The sequence below is a fragment of the Trematomus bernacchii genome, unplaced genomic scaffold (genome assembly GCF_902827165.1).
Source record: "Trematomus bernacchii unplaced genomic scaffold, fTreBer1.1, whole genome shotgun sequence".
Taxonomy (NCBI): domain Eukaryota; kingdom Metazoa; phylum Chordata; class Actinopteri; order Perciformes; family Nototheniidae; genus Trematomus; species Trematomus bernacchii.
In genome coordinates, this window is record NW_022987792.1 from 2,805,512 (window position 1) to 2,829,558 (window position 24,047).

General features: G+C 40.8%; 2 protein-coding genes across 3 annotated transcripts in view; one reads left to right on the plus strand and one right to left on the minus strand.

Moving 5' to 3' along the window:
• Positions 1-3,816, plus strand: part of cers1 (ceramide synthase 1) — a 54,733-nt gene extending 50,917 nt beyond the window's left edge. The window contains exon 7 of the mRNA XM_034149777.1: positions 144-3,816. Coding sequence (XP_034005668.1) covers positions 144-186 — 43 coding nt within the window. The 3' untranslated portion in view covers positions 187-3,816. The remainder of the gene's footprint in view (positions 1-143) is intronic.
• Positions 3,817-5,140: 1,324 nt separating this feature from the next.
• On the minus strand, positions 5,141-22,898 carry ncln (nicalin). Of its 2 annotated transcripts, none has more exons than XM_034149768.1 (15): positions 22,625-22,898; positions 21,483-21,673; positions 19,668-19,812; positions 19,047-19,141; positions 16,424-16,504; positions 16,135-16,238; positions 14,816-14,904; positions 13,775-13,914; positions 11,863-12,041; positions 10,256-10,343; positions 10,132-10,170; positions 9,355-9,515; positions 8,719-8,772; positions 7,723-7,801; positions 5,141-5,587 (listed from the first exon to the last, which is right to left on the minus strand). In XM_034149768.1, the coding sequence occupies exons 1-15, from the start codon at positions 22,797-22,799 to the stop codon at positions 5,525-5,527; spliced, it is 1,683 nt and encodes a 560-aa protein (XP_034005659.1). In that variant the 5' UTR covers positions 22,800-22,898; the 3' UTR covers positions 5,141-5,524. The 2 variants fall into 2 exon arrangements, with proteins under 2 accessions (XP_034005659.1, XP_034005658.1); XM_034149767.1 differs by having other exon boundaries at positions 11,815-12,041.
• Positions 22,899-24,047: the final 1,149 nt, after the last annotated feature.

The window sequence follows — 24,047 nt, forward strand, 5'->3', positions numbered from 1 at the left end:
TTAAATACAAGATATTTAAGAAACATACAAATAAACAATCTCAGGTTGTATTCAGGTTTAAAGGTTATGGTAAAACCCACCCTTAGACAGACTTAGATTGAATTAAAAGTCATTCAATGTGTTTTCTTGTTTGTGTCCCACAGGAAGCACGTGCAGAACGGGGTCACCAAAGAGAAGCATCTATAACAGCGCCCCCACCAGGCGGCTCGCTGCACTGCAGACAGGAAGTGAGATCAGGCTGCGAGGAGTTTCTACTCTTTTTATTTGTTTAGGAACATTTCATTTCATCGCTGTCGTTTGTTTTTATTAGAGCACTGTGAATGTTATTCCAGCTGACTTTTTGTCCTATTGTTGCTAACTTTTACATTTGATAGATTCAGTAGAAATGTTGAAACATCACGAGCGTCAGAAGTGGGAAAAGTTTATTTAAAAAAAAAACGGAAAATACTCGAGATTCTTTTAGGGCTGTGTTTGCCGTGAGTGGAATAATTAATCCTCCGTCCATCTTCTCTTACGTGAAGAGAAAAGGCTAAAAAAAAAATCCAAATTCAAACGAGAAATATCACGTTTTTTCTCACCTCCATATTTCACATCTGCAGCAGTGATGAAACCACACGTATTGATTTTCATATCATCGCACAAGTCAGCGGTGGCGTCCATTACTCTGAATTAAAACGCCACATTAGAGAGTGTGTGTGTGTGTGTGTGTGTGTGTGTGTGTGTGTGTGTGTGTGTGTGTGTGTGTGTGTGTGTGTGTGTGTTAGGTGTTTCAGGATGGATGTAGCTGATAAACTCTTTCACAACATTTCACCTCTCAGTTCCTCTTATCTCTTTTTGCTGACGATCAACCGGCTTTGGAAGTATTTAAAGTACGGGAAAAGCTTTTTATTGTTTTATTTGTATTGTTCCTACGTGTGTGTGTGTGTGTGTGGCAGAGCGTCTGCACTGACATGAAGGCAAACAAGCCGCTTGCTGGTTTAATGACGGCAAAGAGCTAGAATTGATTGACGGGGACTTATCCGCATCGTTTAGATTTGTTTGAAACAAAACGGATTTAATTTATGGCGGGCGGCTATTTACAGAAAAATTGGAAGAATAGCCAAAAAAACTTGTGTAAAGATAAAGATCAGTATGATATAAAAGAATAAATAAACATTATGTATGCACACATTATTCAGGAATGCATGACATCGAATGATTTTTGAGAAATATTATCTCACAAACAATGAAGAAAAAAAACCCTCTCGCTATGTAATCATATCTTTATTAATGTCTAAAAAACTGAACAGTGATCTTTCTTTGAAGCAGCAGCGACCACTCGACACGAAGAACTATAGATAGGGCTGGACGATATGAAACTAGTCAAATTATACCATATGTGGAATTAAGGACTTGATTGGAAGAGGCAGTTACTATAAAAGTGTGTTTGGGACACGTTTGGAAACGAGGGGATTTATCTCGAAGGGGTTTAATCTGAGAAAATACATTTCTGAAAAAAAAGGCTTTGGACCTTTTTGGTTTAAAAGAACTCCTTTATCTGTACTTTTTTAGTTTTTAAACTATTCAATTATACAGTGAAAGACCCCCTACTGGTTTACTTTAATGTTTTTTTCATCAATATCACTCAACAGCACAATGCAATATCTCCTGTAATGCAGCATTTAAAACCAGAGATACAACAATTACAATATCTCAAATCTAAGGTAATATATGTGTGATATAACAGTGTGTGATTATCCTCAATATGTTATTTAATAATGCATATTTAAAAAATATATATCAGGCACAAATAAGGATAATTTTGTCCTAAAAATCCACATATGGGAAGATTTTTAAAGTCATCTGTAAAAACTAATGAAACTATTAAATATATTAAATATCTAGTCTCTTATCATGATATAGTGATTTATATTATCCAGCCCTACTGACTAATACATGAAAACAGGTGTGTGATGAGCCTCAATTTGGCATTTAAAAACACACATTTTAATATATATTTCAGACACAAATGATGGGATGATTGTGTCCCATAAATCAGACTGTTCTCTGTAATTCTTCTGTGTGAGTGCACGCTGCTGCTGCTGCACCCGTTATATTTTGAAAGGGATATTTTCTACACTTCCTCTCGATCAAATTCCAGCTTGTTGTTGGATGAACGGCGGGCTTGTGCTGCTGGAGCCGCAGATGCTTTCTGTCTGTCTTCCACATTTACAACCCCCCCCCCCCCCCCGAAACATCATGGTGAGGGGCGGGGTTACAACTAATTTTATATTTTATTTCTGTAGTCATTTGTTTTGTTTTTTGAATTGCTGCTGTTTTATTCCCTCTGAGAGCACTGTTAGTATTCCAGTTGTGATCTGGCTCAGCTGTACTGTAGAAAACACGGTTCTTACCCAACATGTGTAGTGTCAGACAGGAAGTGAGACTGAAACACATTCGGGGTTTCTTGTTCTTTTTCGTGACAGGAAGTGAAGTTTGCAGTAAACCCACAAACACCCAACATGTGGATTAGGTGTGTCTCATCCCTGAAGTCTGGTATTTACAAAATAAAAACATTCCTACAGTCTTAAGGGGACACAAACGCACCACCATCAGACGGTTTAAAATGTGTTTATTTTGCATCTTAAAACCTTAAATAATGATTTTTACTTTGATAGATTACTCCAAATACATCTGCAGCAACTACCAGATGTGCGTTGGATGACAGTTAATTTAATGTTCTTTAACTTTACATGTCAGTATGATTTAAAAAAATGAATTTCATACACGTCCCCCACCCCTACGCACCACAAAAGACGATTTATTTTCAGGATTTTCAGCCAGAAACGTCCGTACCGTTAGGAACCTAAAGTGTTTGTTAGGAACAAATCATGATTTAAGTTAAGAAATGTCATTTCTGGCAACAAGGCCTGCAGGAAAATCAAAAATAAAAGGAACATTTTCTTTTAAATTGATCATTTATTTATCTTTCTGTATTTAATTGGATTATTCTTATTTAAATGTTCTTAATATTGCATGTGAAGCTCAGTTCAGACCGACAACTTGTGGGATATTTGATGTTTAAACCCTGTTTCTACACATTAAGGGAGAATTCCTCATTTCATGAAGAACTTTAGTGCAAAATGAACACAAGTTTTGAGTCAAATTAAAAGTGAAATAAACACCTTAATTTGAAATCTGGTTGTTTTCATTCCACTAGTCTGAAAGATGACATGTTATAAAAGCAAATTAGACCAAAAAAAAAGTGACATTTTACCAATTGTTTCTTATTTTAAGATCAGGAAGTGACAACAAAGAGTGATTTTGACTTTTTTCGATGTTTCTTGGTAGATATGACGTCTGTACGAGTTGTCTGTCTGAATGTCGCCTTTGACACATTGTCCCTGCGAGTGTTTTATTTGTGCCAAACGTCCACCTAAAATAATTTGTCGGGCGTTTGTGGGAGCTGACGAGACGAAGCGCTTAGAGAACGACGGGCAGAAAACGCCCTGCAGGTATTTCTTATAAATTGCACTGTAATTTATTAGTATTATTTTTATTGTTCAATAGGAAGATTAGAAAAAGGGAAGGGGAGAATTTGGGGGGGATTTGTGTGACTTTGTGGGAAGAATCAGTAAATACAAGTGGGTTTAAGTGGATCACTATTCACTGTATGATAAACAAATTACACTTTCTTTGTTTGTTTTAAGGAAATCTGACCACTTTTTAAATCTGAATTGATAAAAACATGCTCTTTTGTAATGCAATTTTAATACCATTCAGCCAATGTTATCATTTCATTTTCTCCCATAAAATAAAACATGTCAGTAAACGAAAGAAAAGCAGCTTTGTGTGTGTTTTTTTTATACATTTCTTTTATTTTAATCACAACTTTTCATTGCAGAGATCAAGTGTGAGCGGAGAAGGGTTCAGTGCACAAATGAAAAAATAACTGCTTCAATAAATTAAAAATTCATATGTACCAAGCACGCAGCATTTCCCTCGAGTCGGTAAAAAAAGGGTCACGCGGTGGAAAATACAAAAAACAAAAAAAATCACCCACAACAAGGTAGAGAAACATCGGGAGTCACTGCAGTACTCATTCTACACACACTCGTTTTGATAGGACCAATATCTGTCACCATTTCTTCCAATTTTAACATAAATACTGCAGCGACAAAATCTTAACACGGCTTAAAAAATCTCAGATCAGATTATCGCTAAAGTCACAAACTCATAAGGTGTTTCTCTCAGATAAAAAAGGGGTAAAGAGGCGGCGTTATCGCGTCTTTACACGTCGCTCTGATTGTATTCTAACACCAGCTTTAACATGACTCAGCGTTTCCCAGCATGACTTGTTTTATTCATTAAAAAAAAGACTTGAGCAGTAAAAAAATCAAGTCACAGAAACAAACATTACAGGAAAATCGGGGCACAAAAAGTGGAAAAACGTCCCTAACGTTAGATATTATTAAAGGGGGGGGGTTAATGCAAACAGTAATTATTTGGCAATCGAATGTTGCTTTTCATTATTTCACTACAAAGGCAATTTAATCAGGATCATCTAATCACTACTTCACATTTTGTTTTGACAAGTCGTTGATTTTTGTCTCATTTTCACTTCAAAAAGGACAAACTCAGATTTTCCTCAACACAATACTCACAAGCCCATATATGGCATTTTTAAGCTTTCATCATCGCTGTATACTTTTCTTTTGTACAAACGCCAAACATTTGAAGTATTTTCTATGCCTTATTAAATGTTTTATATATTAGAAATTATATTTTAGTCATTTGTTTCCGAGTCGGACAAAAAAAGGTAGTTTGAAGACATCATCCTGGAATTTAATGTGAATTTGTATCCAGTTTTTCTAACTTTTTCTAAGTCTAAACGTTCGTTAATGTTAGTTAAATGTGTAAGATTGCAGCCCTAAAGAAATGGGAAACATAATCCAGTCCTTTGTATGCAAAATGACTTTTCTAAATTCACCAGAAACTAAAATGAGTTAATTTTAAGTCTTTATTATGAAAAAACTGAGAATTACGACCCAAAAAGACTCGAATATAATCTACCGCTGCACGTAGAAAAGTTGTTTCCTCTCTACAATGTGACTTAAACACAGTCAGTATGAAAATAAATAATAATAATGACACCGACTGATAACTGTTTAAATGTCTTTATGGGAGTGTGAGTATCGTATTTAAGCAGATTTAAACAATGTGAATCTGTCCTTAATTATTTTCTGGGTTAAACTCAGCGTTCAGTTTCTGCAGAGCGACTTCAAACTGAATCCTGTCTACATCTCTCACTGGAAATATTTCTGAGTGCGTGTGTGTGAGAGAAATGATTCCTGATTGTTCCGGTCCGGAGAGACGAAATGGAGGAATTGGCAGCGGTTCAATCTGACATCATAGTTTATGGATGAAGGAAACGAAAAATATTCTGCTGGGTTTTGAAAACCGTCGGTTCGTCTCGGCTCGGCCCAGCTTTCACACAAGTTCTTGGATTTGAAGAAGATGGAGAGAGAGATGTGGAACTTGTACTTTAGTGGGATTTCACTTTGGGCTGCGTGACTCTGCGGGCGACGCTGTACAGGAGCCCGAAGTTCTGGAGGAGAGAGAGAGAGAGAGAGAGAGAGAGAGAAAGAGAGAGAGAGAGAGAGAGAGAGAGAGAGAGCGAGAGAAGAGAGAGAGAGAGAGAGAGAGAGAGAGAGAGAGAGAGGATGATAGACAGATTTATACCTATATGAGCAGAGATTATCATCACTATATATAGAGACAAGCGAATCTCTCCCGCCTATCAGAATCAATTCTCCCCCCTATCCCGAGATCTCCAGCTCTCTAATAGCTAGAGATCTATATATCTATAATAGATATATAGATATCTCTCACAGAGAGAGAGGAAATAATATCTCCCTAGAGAGATAGATAGAGAGAGAGATAGGAGAGAATATATATTTATAGAATCAATCAGAATCAGGTTTATCACCAGGTGGGTTTACACGTTGGACTTGGTGTCGTGGTGCACAAAAACAAGAATTAAAAACACAGGTAGAGAACTAGAAAGATATTTAAAATAATTAAACATATATGTGACCTGCTCCATCGAAATCAGTCGCATTGACCCGAAGACACATTTTGAGTTGTATACACTGTTGGAAAGAGGAGATTCCTAGCTTTCTAATGATATCAGGATTGTTGTTGTACTCCAAATATTAAGCAAAATATGTCACATTATATAATGACTGTCACCGAGTCATCACTTTGAGAAAAAGGCCTTCAAAGTTTCCTCTTCTCTGGAATCCATCGATCTGATTGGTTATTAGCAAATGATCAAAATACTACAGAGGGAAGATATTTTCGTTTGGATTACTGGTCTGGGGGAAGCTTGCGAGTATGTGAGTGTATGTGTGTGTGTGTGTGTGTATACGTGTGTTAGTGTATTTTTGCGTTTGTGTGTATTGTGTTTGTTTCCCGGGGAAAACCCTCACGAGAAACACCGGCTGTTGTTACGCCTGCTGTGACGTCAAGTTACTCCGTTCTCCGCTTGTAATTATGCTGAAGCTTCAAAGTTGTATTTATCATCTGAATTTGCCGAAACAAGTTTAATATTCGGAAAGCCAAGACTTTGTTTAATTGAAATCAGATGAAAACAAACTGTAACGGACCCTGCCGTGTTATCTATGATTACTATACGCCTTACATTCATAATGTAAGCGGGAGGGAGGGGGGGCTGCTCTGCGGAACAGCAAGGTGCGAGTGAGAGATGTCTTCTTCCCTTTACAAGCTTCAAACATGTATTTATCGTAATAAAAGTTTCATATTCTGAAAGCCAAGACTTTGTTTATATAAAATCAAACAAAACACCCGAACCCCGAAAAACTATTTTTTTACGCAAATCCACGTTTATTTTGAAATGAGCCGTTGCGACTTCGACTGATTTCGATAGAGCGGGTCACACATAGGAAAATATAACAGTATTTACTTTGCAATGGAATGAAATAAGGAATAAAAATCAGCTGTAATACAAAATAAAGTTGTACATTGTGTGCTTACCTTATCAGACATGAGGAAGTACCAAATAAGTCAATTTAAATGCAGAAGTTATTCATTATTTTGCCCTTATTCATTATTATTATAAAAGTATTCCTACTAAGCTTTTTACACAGAGGGTGTTTCTCAATGTCGAGTAAAGCTGCTCCAGAGCCACTATTTCAAGCATACTACGTCATCGAGTGCCGCCAAAGGACTGTTCCAATCTCCAGCATACTTGGAAATCTACCGAGCCCGGCGTACTCCGTTTGGAGAAATATCGAGGCTGCACATGAGTAGACTCCGCGGTCTTAAAATCCCCACAATGCTTTGCGCACGGACCAATTTCCCCAAATCTGTGGCGGAAGATGTAAGGCGGGGCCTATCATATGACACACACCTGCACACTTGCTAGCCTGTTCCACTCTTTCGTTTTCCGAATGCCAGGAAGTATTCTTGACTCGCTTCTGAAGCAAGTGACTCGGAAGACATGTGCTACCAAGCAAGCGTACTCGACATTGAGTAACACCCCGAATCTCTAAGCAACCTTTACTCAAACCTTTAGTCAGTACTTCTACCAGAGTATTTTTAAACATGAGTATCTGTACTTCTACTTGAGTAAAGGATGTGTGTACTTTTGCCCTCTCTGAATAACACAGATATGTAACGTAACGTGTCTGACAAGAGGTTACAGAAAATAGTAACTTGTACCTGGATGGCGAGGTACATCACTCCTAAATAGCCTGAGATGCAGACGGCCAGCAGCAGGTCGAAGATGGCCGGCTTCACTCTGAGAGGAGGAGAGGAATGAGGGGATTATTAAAGGATAAACATTAAAAAAAAACATCATCTAGATCAGAGGGGTCAAACTCAAATACACAGTGGGCCAAAATAAAAAAATGGGTACTAGTCGAGGGCCGGACTGGTTCAATGTTTATTGCAGAACTTATTGAAATGAACTTATTGCACATATTAAACCTGGAACTAACAAAGCTTAAATGATTGCCTATAAAAACAACATTAAACATTAAATAATCAGTTGCATTCATTTCTTATGTCTCTATCTGCAGCTTTTCCAGAGTCATTTCTTATGATCACATTTCTCCACAGGCCAACAACAGCTTCAACAAAACTATTTCCCTCAAAGAACAAACCAAACATGCCCTGTTGTCGTGAGAGAAAAAGTGCAGAAGGAAACATCCATTAAACTCAGTGTGCTGCTCTGTGATGCTAGTTCAAGCCAGATACTTGGCATCTCATCTTGGGTGCAAGTTCATCAATGTTTGGGGTCAGGCTCTGAGCTGAGGAGACCCTCAGGATGGAGTGAAGGTGTGCGTGCAATATACCGGTGGGCCAGATCTAATAGTAATTAGAAATTATCCTGCGGGCCGAAATTAAATCCACCAAGGGCCTGATTTGGCCCCCGGGCCTTGAGTTTGACACGTGTGTACTAGGTCATTCAATTTAAAGTAAACCCTCAGCACTGTGCGTGGGAAATGTATGCGATTCCTCTCTTGATTCTATCCTGGGCTCTCAGGACCACACGATGAGACAACACATCACATTTAACCTTGTTCCAAAATGATGCAGATGAGGATTCACACACAGCTGGGAGGAGTAAAGCTCTGAGGAAGAACTTAAATAAAACATGAGAGAGGAGGAGGAGGAAGAGGAGGAGGAGGATGAAGAGGAGGAGGAGCTTGTTACCTGTATGCGTTCATCGTCTGCTTCAGCTGATCGTAGAAAACAAACTCTGGATCCCTGAGGACGACAGAGAGGAAAGCGTCACTCAAAGACCCCGACTCCCAGACGGGGGAACAGGAAGTGTGTCAGGGCTTCGTGTCCCTGTTGTCTGTCTGGTGCATGGATGTGTAATAAGAACTGGATACAGCGTGGGAGGCGGGGTCTCGTTCTTTCCTATGAGAGCTGCTCATTGGCGCATGAAGTCAAAATGGCCCAACTTTTGAGAGAGCGAAACGTCACAGATTACCCATCATGCCTTGCTGTCAGAGCAGAAGAACCCGTATGTGCGCTCACAGAGCATGCGCCCCTTAAGCCCCGCCCCCGGAGCTCCCACTCTCGGCTCAGTAGAATGAATGGAGACAGAAAATAAATCTAGATTCAGCTTTTAGTGCATTTTACAACTTTAAGGACCGAATGATTCTAATAAGGGCTATAAGATAGTTCACGACGTCTCTCTCTCCCCATGTTAGTCAATGGGGAAAGTTGTTTTGGGCCGGGTGACGTCACGGACTGATACGGGAGTTGCAGTACCGCCGTTTGGACACTACGAATGTTGGGCACAGAGTCCGGCGCACTCCCTGGGGGCTTGGTCTGGTGTACCTCTTGTCTGCTCTGACGTAGTGCCTCTTCACGTCCTTCAGGTAGTGTCCCATGTGATACTCCAGAGTCGACACCACGCTGCTGTCTTTGTCCACCAGCTGGGCGGCTCTGGGCTGAGCCGTCAGCCAATCAACGACCGCCGAGAGCTGCTCGTCCTGCACCTGCTGACACACACACTGTGTTACAACGGAGGAAACGCACTGCTGACACACACACTGTTACAATGGAGGAAACACACACACTGTGTTACAACCACACACACAATGGAGGAAACACACAGTGTTACAACCACACACACAATGGAGGAAACACACAGTGTTACAACCACACACACAATGGAGGAAACACACACACTGTGTTACAACCACACACACAATGGAGGAAACACACACACTGTGTTACAACCACACACACAATGGAGGAAACACACACACTGTGTTACAACCACACACACAATGGAGGAAACACACAGTGTCACACACACACACACACACACACACACACACACACACACACACACACACACACACACACACACACACACACACACACACACACACACACACACACACACACCACACAACACACACACACACACACACACACACACACACACACACACCACACACACACACACACACACACACACACACACACACACACACACACACACACACACACACACACACACACACACACACACACACACACACACACACACACACACACACACACACACACACACACACACACACACCTCCCAGTTTAGAGACTTACCATCTGTTCAGTGAAGATCTGCAGGTCTCCAGGAGCGCCCTGTGCAGCAGAGTAAACAACAACAACACGTCACAACACAGGCAGAAAGCAGTAAATAAACGTTTCCATCCGTTTCTTTCTTTACCTTTTCAGTGAGGTTGTATATGACTCTGGCGAGCGCCTCTGCTACCAGCTTTGTGTTTCTGCTGAGCTTCTGAACATCTACGTGAGGTCTGGAGACACAGAGAGAGCAGCAGAGAGTCAGAGGAGAGGAGGAGAGAGTCAGAGGAGAGGAGCAGAGAGGAGAGAGTCAGAGGAGAGGAGGAGAGAGTCAGAGGAGAGGAGGAGAGAGGAGGAGGAGAGGAGGAGAGAGTCAGAGGAGACGAGGAGAGAGTCAGAGGAGAGGAGGAGAGAGTCAGAGGAGACGAGGAGAGAGTCAGAGGAGAGGAGGAGAGAGTCAGAGGAGAGGAGGAGAGAGGAGGAGGAGGAGGAGGAGGAGAGGAGGAGGAGAGGAGAGAGTCAGAGGAGAGAGGAGGAGGAGACGAGGAGAGTCAGAGGAGACGAGGAGAGAGTCGGAGGAGGAGACGAGGAGAGAGTCAGAGGAGAGGAGGAGAGAGTCAGAGGAGAGGAGGAGAGAGTCAGAGGAGAGGAAGAGAGAGGAGGAGAGTCAGAGGAGAGGAGGAGAGAGGAGGAGAGTCAGAGGAGAGGAGGAGACACACAGAGGAGAGGAGGAACCAATTACACCTCGACACAGAGAGGCTGAGACACAAGACGAGGAAATGTCAAATCAGCTGATCGGTAGAGCGTGAAATTAAACACAGAAACTCAGAAAGGTTTCTAACAAACAGAGATGTAGGATGAAGGAGAGGTATTAGATGAAAGAGGAGAGAAAAGAGTTCAGAAAGCTCTTAATTTAAAAACACCCGTGGCTCAAACTTGGAAACGTTACATCATCGAGTCCTGCCCAGGAAAACACGGCTGTTATTTTAACCCTTAAATAAATCGTTGAGCAGAAAAACTATTACTTTTCTCCAATGTATTATTATATATTGGTGTAGGAGCCAAACTGCTTGTAAAGAATGGGTTTAAGGCAATGCTTCTCAAAGTGTGGTCCGTGAGCGCCCCCTAGTGGTCTGTGAGTAGATTGGTAAAATGTCACATTTGAAATAAATACATTCATTTAAAGTGGACCTATCATGCTATATTTTAATAATATAGTGTAGGACCATACCTATATAAGGCATATTTATACTTTTTGTTTTTCAAAATACCAAACAGATCATGCATTTTAGCCATGCCTCATTTCGCTCAATTTGAAAATGTTAGCTCTGTTTTTGCAAGGGCAGATTCAGTGAGAACAGCACCACCTACAGGCCTGGCATATGTACTACAGCGTCTCCAGCGCTTTCGAACGGCAATGTCCGTGGCTGTCTCCTCCTGATTGGTGGAGTTGGCCCAATATCCGTAGCGCCACCGTCCTGACGTCAGGACAGTGTTAGGTGGTCCGCGAGTGTTTTTTTATTGGTTAAGTGGTCCTTGGTATGAAAAAGTTTGAGAAACACTGGTTTAAGGTTACTCAGTTAAACACGGCTTGTCGGCCCTCTCATGACGGAACATTTAACAGTGGTAGAGGTACAATGAACGTCTCTACGTTAGCTAAACTCTACTCTTTTGTTTTGGGGGGATAGAGAGACGTGCACCCACCCAGCAGGGGGCTCTCCCGCTCCGTGGCGAGAGGAGGGGGACACTGACCGGGCGTCCATGATGCTGGCTCTCTGCGCCAGGCGGTGGGAGGCCAGGTGCGACAGCGTGAAGGCCGGCAGGCGGCGGATCCCGAAGCGCTCGTGCTCCCAGGCCAGCATGTCGTCCGCCAGGTTGATCTTCTTATGGACCATCGAGAACTTCACGTCCGGGAACTGGCTCTCTGACACCTGGGAGGACATGAGAGGGAAAAATCAAACATTAAAGGATATAGTTAATAAATAGTCTGGGTTTTTTAAAGAAAGGTATACAACAAATTATTTTAAAACTGAAAAAATAGGTCAGAAAAAACTGATTTGACACATCATGTCTAACTTGTAATCAACTAACAGTTACACCTCTGTACATATCAGATGATTAATATTATATAAGAGTCCTGCAGTGTCTCTACTTTAAAGAGTCCTCTCTGCTGATGTTCAGGTGTATATCAGTATGTAGTGTCTCTACTTTAAAGAGTCCTCTCCTGCTGATGTTCAGGTGTATATCAGTATGTAGTGTCTCTACTTTAAAGAGTCCTCTCCTGCTGATGTTCAGGTGTATATCAGTATGTAGTGTCTCTACTTTAAAGAGTCCTCTCCTGCTGATGTTCAGGTGTATATCAGTATGTAGTGTCTCTACTTTAAAGAGTCCTCTCCTGCTGATGTTCAGGTGTATATCAGTATGTAGTGTCTCTACTTTAAAGAGTCCTCTCCTGCTGATGTTCAGGTGTATATCAGTATGTAGTGTCTATACTTTAAAGAGTCCTCTCCTGCTGATGTTCAGGTGTATATCAGTATGTAGTGTCTCTACTTTAAAGAGTCCTCTCCTGCTGATGTTCAGGTGTATATCAGTATGTAGTGTCTCTACTTTAAAGAGTCCTCTCCTGCTGATGTTCAGGTGTATATCAGTATGTAGTGTCTCTACTTTAAAGAGTCCTCTCCTGCTGATGTTCAGGTGTATATCAGTATGTAGTGTCTCTACTTTAAAGAGTCCTCTCCTGCTGATGTTCAGGTGTATATCAGCATGTAGTGTCTCTACTTTAAAGAGTCCTCTCCTGCTGATGTTCAGGTGTATATCAGTATGTAGTGTCTCTACTTTAAAGAGTCCTCTCCTGCTGATGTTCAGGTGTATATCCGTATGTAGTGTCTCTACTTTAAAGAGTCCTCTCCTGCTGATGTTCAGGTGTATATCAGTATGTAGTGTCTCTACTTTAAAGAGTCCTCTCCTGCTGATGTTCAGGTGTATATCAGTATGTAGTGTCTCTACTTTAAAGAGTCCTCTCCTGCTGATGTTCAGGTGTATATCAGTATGTAGTGTCTCTACTTTAAAGAGTCCTCTCTTGCTGATGTTCAGGTGTATATCAGTATGTAGTGTCTCTACTTTAAAGAGTCCTCTCCTGCTGATGTTCAGGTGTATATCAGCATGTAGTGTCTCTACTTTAAAGAGTCCTCTCCTGCTGATGTTCAGGTGTATATCAGTATGTAGTGTCTCTACTTTAAAGAGTCCTCTCCTGCTGATGTTCAGGTGTATATCAGTATGTAGTGTCTCTACTTTAAAGAGTCCTCTCCTGCTGATGTTCAGGTGTATATCAGTATGTAGTGTCTCTCCTGTGACGTGTCTCTGTGCTTTAATGTTCAAAAAGCTCTTTATTTTTCTCATACTGCCTGTGTTGCAGCACCTCTTTTCACCCTCTGTCTGAAACCAGAGCCCAGTCTGCTCTGATTGGTTAGCTGGCCGGCTCTGTTGTGATTGGTCAACCGCTTAGAGATGTCCCGCCCCTTAGCCCATCACGTACAATGTGTTGGAGCGCTAGCCGATAGCAGCGCGAGTGTTTCATAGTGATGTTACAATGTTCCGAAATATGTAAAGTTTAGAGTTATGTTATAATATAATATAATATGATATAAAGCGTGGATCTTCTCACCAGCTCCAGCTCCTTGAGCAGGGTGAACTGAGGAGACCCCTCTTTGGGAGGTTTGGACACGTGGAGGTGCATAGTGTCTCCGTTCCCCAGAGTGTCTAAACACAGCACGAAGGCCACATTGTCCTGCAGCAAGCTGGAGTCTGGGGAGGAAGAGAGGGGGGTATGAGAACAAGAAGAAAATAACCAATGAGATACATCCAAATATTAAAGTAGAGAAACAACTAGGACTTCTATTCTACAACTACTATAAAGTGTTATCTTCAAAAAGCCTTAAAATATAAGTCTTTGTAGTGTATATTTATTTCTCTATTTATCTTTTAAGCTTGGTTTGGGGAAGAACTCTGCAGCCCGGATCATCACCGGCACCAAGGCCTCAGAACACATCACCCCCATCCTCATCCAACTCCACTGGCTCCCCGTTCAATCACGCATCAACTTCAAAAACCTACTGCTCACTTACAAAGCCCTACATAACCTGCCCCCCCCCCCTATCTGGCTGACCTTCTTCAGGAGTACACCCCGTCTCGCTCCCTCCGCTCCTCCTCTGCTGGTCTGCTAACCGTCCCCACCCCACGCCTCGTCACCATGGGTGCTCGGGCTTTTAGCTGCACTGCTCCCAGACTCTGGAACTCCCTCCCCCCGCACATCCGACAGTCAGACACAATCACCATATTCAAATCCCAATTAAAAACCCACCTGTTCAAATCTGCCTACTCACTGTAGTGCTCCCTATTATATGTTTCATTTGTGTCCACTTGACTGTCTCCTCCATGATTTCCTGTTTGTGTTTTTATCATGTTTTGTTGCCTATTAGCGTTTTATTTATTTATTTTTTAACAAATTGTACGGTGTCCTTGGGTGTCATGAAAGGCGCCTAAAAATAAAATGTATTATTATTATTATTGAATTTAATTCAGATTTTGAGTATTCTTTTAAAAATGCATGACATATCCATAGCACAAAAAAACAATAAAAATCCAGCTGCATGAAAAAGTATATGTTTGATTTCTTTCTGTAATCATAGTTTGAGCTGAGCAGTACCTGTGTGATCCAGATTATCTTCCAGCCAGCGTTTGGTGCCCTGGTAGTTAAACTTCCCTCCACCGGATACAAAGAACAGCAGATTGTACCTGAACACAACACGTGAAATACACATGAGAGGATGCAAAGAAACAAGCTAGAGGCAACATCGGAGAATAGAAATCTGTTGGAAATAAAATCACAATATATAATATAAAAAAGGTCAGAATCTCACTGATTCCAACCTAAATAAAATGTTTGTTAAGTCACTACTGTAGCTATCGCAAATGATAGGTAGAGAGATAGAGAGATAGAGAGATAGAGAGATAGATAGATAGATAGATAGATAGATAGATAGATAGATAGATAGATAGATAGATAGATAGATAGATAGATAGATAGATAGATAGATAATGGTGACTTGCAGAGTAAAGGATCGGTCAGATGTCCACACAATAACCTGTGTTCCTGTTTTAATTTCAATATTCATATTTATTTTAGTCGGGATGTGTATTGTGAAAATTGAGGCAAAACGCTTTAACCATTTTGTTTAACAATACGTTTATTGATGAAACATGAAAAGGGGGTAGGACCTGATCAATCCTATAGTATTTTTGAAATAAACGACATCATTATGTTGTTAATTACGAGTTTGCTGTATATGTTTGCCGGGCATTAGTGTTTTAGTTCTTGCCTATTTGTATATATGTTTTCAATATTAAAAATGATATCAAAGAGCTGAAGATGACAAATGTGCAAAACTTTGTAATGTTTGCATTGATGTACAACAGAGACTTATTTGATTATAACAAGTGTGTTTTTCTGTGTTCGTATCCTGGTGTCTGTCATCAACACTTGATAAGGTGTCACCGGGACTGAAATATGAAGTACTGCCACTTTAAAATGAAGGACAGATCAAGTATTTACCTACAGTTCACAGATCATTTTGAGAGGCCACTCACTGACCACTGTCTGTAGGAAGCCCTCCCTCTCAGATACAGTTTGGTACATTAACTACATTTAGACGTTAATTCTTACTGCCAGCAGAGAGCAAAGACAGTGATCAATAAAGCATTTGGAGCAGGACACTGCCCATAACAAATATGATAGACTTTTGTTCTGATGAACCACTGAGGTCAGCAATCAATAACACCTCCACCATTTCATCAGGAACAAGTGAGTGCGCAGCGTAGAGGTGTCTGTGGTGTGCAGGAAACATCAGAAATGAGCTCTTTTATGAAACTAAAAATACACACAAGATCTTATTTTTGAGGATGATGGGTACAAAATGATCCAGAAACAAATCTCTATGTGTTAGATTGAGTGGTGTTATTGCTCACCCAGCGTGTGTCCTCTTGTAGGTGTAAAGTTTTGAGAAGAGCCGAGCGAGTTCGAGTAACATCGACACCCCGCTGCCGTTTGAGTCGGCTCCGTACGAAAGCCACTGAACAAGAAAACACACACATTACTTTCATAATAATACCTTACATTTATTATAGCGCTTTTCCAGATGCTCAAAGCGCTTTACAAATACACATTACACACATATCATATATGTAACGGTCATTCCCTGTAGTTTTTTTTAAGATCTGGGGTTTAATTGTAGGACAAAAGGAGCGGTGAACATACCGGAGCGACACCGAACGAGTCGTAGTGAGCGACCACGACGATAGTGGGAAGATCTTCTCCTCCGACTCCAGCCAGACGACCCTGAGGAATAAAAGCAGAGACGTTAGAGGAGAGACTAAAACAGAAACAGATTATCTGAAGCACGAGACTCAGAGGAACAAAGGGAACAGAGCGGAGTCAGAGTAATCCTCAGATCAAGTTAGAAAGTCCTGACTTAACACGTCACTCTTGCTTTGTGTTGCACTCATTCTTAAAAGGGAGTACAACAGAGGATGTCCTATGTACTGTAAAGCCCCTTCCAGGGTTCATGCAGGTTTCACCAACTCAAATTTAAGACCACTTTGAATAGAATTTAAGACCTATTTCACGGCAAGAAAGTATGAAGGAAAATTGCTATGAAAGAAGAAATACGTCCCATAATTACTTACAAAGTAAATGTATTCACGTTCAACATAAGAACGATGACTGAACATAACAGTACACAGAACTGTGTTAGCGTGTTAGACAAAAAGTGTCTGTGTGTCTCTGTGTATGTGTGGGTGTGTGTATGTGTGGGTATGTGTGGGTGTGTGTGGGTGTGTGTGGGTGTGTGTATGTGTGGGTGTGTGTATGTGTGGGTGTGTGTATGTGTGGGTGTGTGGGTGTGTGTGTGTATGTGTGGGTGTGTGTATGTGTGGGTGTGTGTATGTGTGGGTGTGTGTATGTGTGGGTGTGTGTGTGTGTGTGTGGGTGTGTGTGGGTGTGTGTGGGTGTGTGTGGGTGTGTGTGGGTGTCAAGAGCTATAGTCAGAGCTCTGCTGTCTTCATGTTGTTGTATGATTGGTGTTTAGCTACGGTATTTAGCATCCACAGCACCTCCGCTTGTAGACGTCAACGTCGCCCGGAGGTCCCCCGATGTTGTTGCGGGAGCTGCTGCACTAGCTAACGCTGCATTAGCAAAACAAACGCTATTTTTTTTTGCAAAAGGTGCAGCGGGCTTCAAACACGTTCCCCTCCACTGGTTTCAACCAAGCACTAAATTCGATGTTTTCCAACCAAATACAGTTGAACTTACACTTCCCCATATTTATTTGTAAGTAGATTCGAAGATACCAAGGTTTCTGACTGCCGCTAGCTGAAGCTTGGTTGGTTGCTAGGTTACTAGCTGGGTGTTCTCCGATAAGGGGCCGGGGGAAACAAAGTTAGTGATTACTGGTTCCATGTTGATTTATTTCAATACAGATTGTTGGGGGGGAACAGAAAGGCTCTTGCCGTACAGGTTACTTTGCAGCACGGACATTTCCCCCAAAACACATTTAGACACGATCGCAACACAGAAGTACCTTTCAAATCCCATCATTTTTAAGACCTTCTAAATCATTTTTAAGGCCTAAAATTCAGATTATCAAATGTAAGACTTTTTAAGACCCCGCGGGAACCCTGCCCTTCAGTGGTATCAAATGAAGTTATCAATACCCCAATTAACATGATGTACAGGTGGAGACATCGCCTCACTTTGTTTCTAATGCATTGTACAGCATTAAAGTCAAAGAAGCCTTTAGTTCATTTCCCAAAGCTTTGGCATGAAGACAGAACCTTTATTAGGCTTTATAAGAGCATTCATTGAACTAAAAAAACACCTTTTTCTATAATAAAATACAGGCATGTAATTTAATACTGAAGCCTCACCATATCTATTAACAAATATGAGTGTTCTGGATGCTTTGTAATTGATAATGATCTCGTCATAGAAGAAAACGTATATTATACATTTGAGCGTCAGGCCTGCAGACCGTGAGAGGAAACCAGAATAAACTCTACAGAGCACACCTCTCACAGGAAGGACCCAGACGAGGTAAACCGAGGTCCTTCCTGCTTCCAGTCAACAGCTCTAACCACTAAACCACCGTCTGCATGGGGGCTTATTTCTGTGTGAGGAAAACTGCTCGGACTTTCCATCTTTTTACATTTTAGGTTCCAAAAAAACGTCTCGCAGAAACCCAAATACTGAGGGTAAAGACTTCACTGATACTTTCAACAACACAGACATGTATATACATGTATTCAGTCATTCATAATAATCTTCACTCTGTAAATACAGCGACTCAGTGTCTTACTGTATCTTGTTATTTGAATTCATACTGTGACTGACATGTTTAGTCTTATTATTATTATCCCAGCGTTAAGTCTTTTATGTACTTTGTTTCACCTTTATTATGACACCTGATTTATGAAGGTGTATCTTAGTTAAATTATTATCTTAAAGTCTAAATAATTAAAATATAAGAACACAATACTGCTATCTGTGAATTGCACAAACTACAGGAAGCAAGAGGTGAATCATTTTTGCAGAAAGTTCTAGAGATTATTTGACACACCTTTAATTGCACCTTTTTAATGATCAGCCATTTAGATTAACAACATAATTGAATGTGTAGTTTCAAAGCCAAACAACTGAACTTCTATGTGCGAGAAAATAAATCAAAATAGAAACAGGAATTGCAATTAACCATCAACTTAAAAAAGGCATGATTGTAGCAGACATAGGTATCACATGTTTTACGTCACAACCAGTATCATTTAAAAAACATTTTAACCAGCCGATTCAGGCACAGTTTTCCAATGAATACGATATAGTCTCTCACCTCTAAGCTGGTGATGGCCCAGTCGCTGATGGCTTTACTCTGAGCTCCGCTGGTCACCATCTGGAAGCCGTTAGCTGTGGCCGTGTGCAGCAGCACTGCAGGAATCAACAGAAAACATATTTAGAAATGATCAAAACTGTATATAATGCTGTTGGGAAAATACTGAACGTCCTCTTCCAATATCAGAGTACACATGATAACAAAGGTATCCCAACTGTAGCTGTGTTCATGACAGGATGTATGATTACCTAGAAGAGCATCAGGACTGTTTTAGGCACATGATAGCTATGTGATTAACATGATGATTCAGCCTCTATGGAGAGAGACATATGACAAGCATGATCATTTCTGACGTGGAGCTAATCTGAAGTAAACATTGAATACTGCTTTCTATTCCTCCATCTTGTGACTGTGTAACTCCCTCTCTTGGATATCAGCATGTGAAGGACACTGTTCAGGAACTAGTTGATGCTCTGGATGTGATGACTACTTCCATTCTGGAGAGGATAATAAATACATCCTGATATTGAAGCTCAAGCCGGTGACGAGTGATATCTTTCTAACAAATGCAAACAATCTAAGCCCTTCAGCAGGTCCGGTGTAAAGGGAGTGATTTTGTACCTTCGGCGGCCGATAGGGAGCCCTGAGAGGAGGAGGAGGTCAGGGTCTGGGTGTAGATGGACAGCAGCTCGTCGTCCTCCATGGCAAAGTACACGGGGACGACGGTCTCTGTGGCCAACATCTCCGGCTCCAGCTCCATGAACTGCTGCAGGGGACAAACAGAGGAGGGACAGCGCGTTTAAGAGAAGACACTCAGTGGCATCTGGTAGCGTGATATGCTGATGGATTCAATAACAAGAGGGAAAATCTGATTTATTTATTAAACCCTGCAAGTTTAATAATAGATAGATAGATAGTACTTTGGGATCAATAAAGTACTATCTATCTATCTAAGTAACTTTTTGTCTCGACTATACTACGTCCACTAACTAAATAAGTAACTAATTAAATCCCAACAAGCATCTCAGAAAGACTTACAATCCTACTCAAAGAAGTAGTCACAGTGTTTCCTAAGTGAGATATTATATATGTATATATACTGATATATTTCAATCTCTGTGAAAGGGTGGAATAGCCTTGATTAACATTTTCTCTGTTTTTAAGTCATATTAAGCTCAAAAAGTTGAGGGTAAAAGCTTCAAAGTATTAAATAGCTTGATATTGAACCAATTATGTATTGCCATTCTTTTTCGGTTGGTATGCCCTTGAGCAAGGCACTAGTCTAAATAAATTCAACCCAAATGATAAGCTAGTGTTTGACTGAGATTAAAGGTCCCATGTCATGCTTTTCTGGTTATTACCCGTCCCCTTGTGTGTTATGTAGCTTTTTCTGCATGTAAACGGTCTGCAGAGTCACAAACCCTCAAAGTACACCCTGTAGCGAGTAAAACTCTAACACAGAAAAGACCTGTCTATGCTGCTCCAGAACGCCTCGTTGGAGATTTCTCTTTTTCCATTGTTTACTTCTTGGGTATAGTGACGTATTTCGGGTATAGTGACGTAACGTAACGTCCTCGGAGCCGTTACGTTTGGACCAATCCGAAGACTTCCTCACACACACACAGTTGCGAGGCTCGCTGCTGCGAGGAGCGGGACAGTGTGAGCTGGCTCACTGGTGTGGGGTCGGCGAGACAGCGAGACACCGCGGAACTCAGCCTGAGCACACACACAAACTCCCAGCCAGGCTGCGGGTGTGTGTGTGTTTCAGGCTGGGTTTCGCTGTGTCTCGCTGTCTCGCAGACGGCCACTGAGCTCACAGGGAGGTGGGGGGGCAGGAGCTCCAACAAGCCGTGTAGGACAGAGAGTGAATACACATACTATACAGAGATGCTGTATGAGAAACCAATGTGATTTTGGAAAATTGCACAATATAAATGTATTTTAGTAGACCTCAACAATGGAATTATGATAAATAGAAATGGCCATGACATGGGACCTTTAAGAAAGCATTGCTACTCATGACTTGTACCATGAATAAATACTGAAAACAAAATGTGTATCTCTTTAAATATGTATTCTTCTTGTGCTCTACATCTGTAGAGAATGTTCACTTAAAAGCTATGGAAGATAATTACATTTTTAGGTATATTTGTTGAAAGTCTCCCGAAAAACAAGCTTTTTTTTGCTTGTTTCTCCAAAGTTGCCTATCCCAGTTTTAAATATTGCAACACCACCTTTGCACATTTTCTTTTTAAAATATTCCCACTGCCAAATGCATCATTTCAAAAGCTCTTTTGGAGGTATAGCGAAGCGTTTAATATTTAATCCACAGAGTACTGCACTTAGCTTTTAACTTGCAAACACATTTAAAGTGGAAACAGTTGAGGGTGAAGGGAGCAGAAGGCTTTGATTTGTAGCATTAAAACTTGTTATCACCTGAACTATGTCCTGCGGCATAGCAGACATGTTCTTGGGCAGGATGATGACCACAGCTCCTGCTGACTGTCGAAGCGCTTTCTGATACTCTTCGTAGGAAAATTCTACAAGCCGCATGATTACACAGCGGCGACTTAATACTTCTGCTTCCACAGTACGAGCCTCCGTATTCAGGATGGCATTCCTGGTACCTGAGGGAAAGAGAGACAGAAAACATCAGTTTTAATAAGATAACTCCCGTCTTTGTGTCAGCAAGAAAGGGCAGTGGTTGAGCCTTTTGAAAGTGCACAAAAGCTGTTTAACTATGTTGAATCAAAGGCCACTTTTTCTACAGACTAATGCTGGGGGCTTAACATATGTGTTAAGTCTGAAAGCTTTCATTAATCTTCATCAAAGACTTGCCACAGAAACAGCCAGCACAACTTATCATACTTTTTAAAAATGTGACCAGTTAGATAGTCATCCCTAATGGAAGTTCTTAACCTTATTGTATTGGAAAAGATAAATGGTATTCTTTATTTTATTCTTGACAAAATGTTCCATCACTATATCTTTGGTTATAAAACATAGTCCTCTTTAGACCTTACGATATACAAATCCCACTAATCATAGTTTAAACAGGTGTGAAGAGAGGTCAACCGATTCTGTAAGAGTTGTGTCTCTCACATTTGGGTATGACTACTTGGAATGCAATTTGACTAAAAAACAAAATGATTATTTATCAAAAGAGTCCAAGTAAAAATATAAGGAAACATTATATATATACATAAATAATGTATAAAGACATTTAAATGTGTTTTCTTTAATGTTATGTGTATACCTACGTGTGTCTTTTAAATTAATGTACCTATTGATCTGTTTAATTGTAAGTATTATTAAGTTAATTGGTATCATAACCCTGAATAGCTTCTAGTAAATTCGCTAGCTTCGGAAAGAAAAATAATTGCTAGCTTGATATTACCATCTAGCAACGCTAAGCTACATTAGCAGCTAGTTAGCCAATGCTAGCCTGCACGCCGTCATTGAAAGGCTACTATAGGCATCTTAACGTGAGCTGAGAAACGACGTAGTCACTGGATACCTTAACCTTATAATGATTACATTAATTCCCGATTGATACAATAGATAAACAGCCTCCTCACCGTAGGGTTGACCCTGCAGGTCGTACTGCTGCATGCGGTAAACCGTGAACTCATGAGCCGCATCGGCCGGCAGCGGAGACACCAGGATCAGCACCGCGGGGATAAACACGATAAAGGTGAGGGGGAAAGAGGATTTAAACATGTTGTCGAACACTTCACTGGCCTCCTCAAACATCCTGGCGGTTTTATGGAGCCACAGATAAGGATAGAATTAGAATTTGTCGTCGCTGTTAGCAACTGACAGCCTGGGAACCAGTTGAGCTAACGGCTAACAAGAAGAGCAACTGACAGATGTTTGTAATCAGGCAAGTTGTAGGACAACTAAAGAAAAACGCAGCAACATATCGTGGCTTAATGCAGCCATTAACAATATTGCCTTTTGTTTAGTGTTTTTAAATATAGTTCAATGAAAGCTTGTAAAATACATGATGATGTAGAATATTAGATATAAAACCAATCTACGGTGTTTCAGGGATCTTCTAGGACAGCTATATTTAGGCCCCATGTTTTACCAAAGATGCTCTTTAAGTGAAGACGCCGCATTGCAAACATGACTGCTTAATAAGAATGGCGTAAAGAAAATGTATTTTATATTGTTCTGCTAATATTACGTATTTAACAGATAACAAACATATTAGCATTATACATTTAAGTATCTAGTTCCTAAGAGAACGTAGGATGATTTCATGTCAACAAAAATGACACAGGTTAACTGATGTTAACGCTCTGTGATGCCTGATCTCGCGATAGTTTGATGCTGATTGCTGAGGCTGAACAATCAAAGACATTTGTCTGAACGAAATGTTTGTATAGAAATGCCCTAAAAATATGTGGCTGTGAAAGATAGGTCCATTATCTATTTTAGTCCCTCAAAGGGCAATGAATCGGTCATAATCTGATACACGACTACCAGTGCGGCTTCTCTCTCCTTTTTAAACCGTCTCTGGTGTCATTTAAAGACACTAGATGGCGCTGTGCACCACAGAAATGATCCATGATGGAGACATTACATTACATTACATGTTACTTGTTAGACGCTTTTATCCAAAGCGACTTACATACTCAATACTGTGGGCAATCCCCACAGGTGCAATTTGTGGTGAAGTGTCTTGCCCAGGGACACAACGACATGCTGACTGCAGTGGGGTTTGAACCTGTGCTCCCCTGATCCGAACACCACCGCACTAACTCACTGCGCCACAGCCTCCCTGAGACAGTGTTGTTACATCTTTTAATTTTTTTAATTATATTAACCACTCGTTCAACTGCACCGAACAAAATTGGTCTGCTGTCCTGGTGTTGTCCATCACAGGATCTTGCAATGGCCTATATTCACACCTGATATTAATCAAAATGTTATGTTTCACAAAGCAACAGGTTGATAAAGCCCTCATATATAACCCCGCAATAACAAGCACATGAT

What these genes read in the sequence shown, in the direction of transcription:
- ncln (XM_034149767.1), bottom strand. Translation starts at nt 22,799, where the DNA reads ATGTTTGAGGAGGCCAGTGAAGTGTTCGACAACATGTTTAAATCCTCT. An exon ending in CTCCCTATCGGCCGCCGAAG is followed by an intron (nt 19,142 to 19,667) that starts GTACAAAATCAC and finishes TGATTCCTGCAG; the next exon opens with TGCTGCTGCACACGGCCACA. An exon ending in TACGTCAGAGCAGACAAGAG is followed by an intron (nt 8,773 to 9,354) that starts GTACACCAGACC and finishes TGTCGTCCTCAG; the next exon opens with GGATCCAGAGTTTGTTTTCT.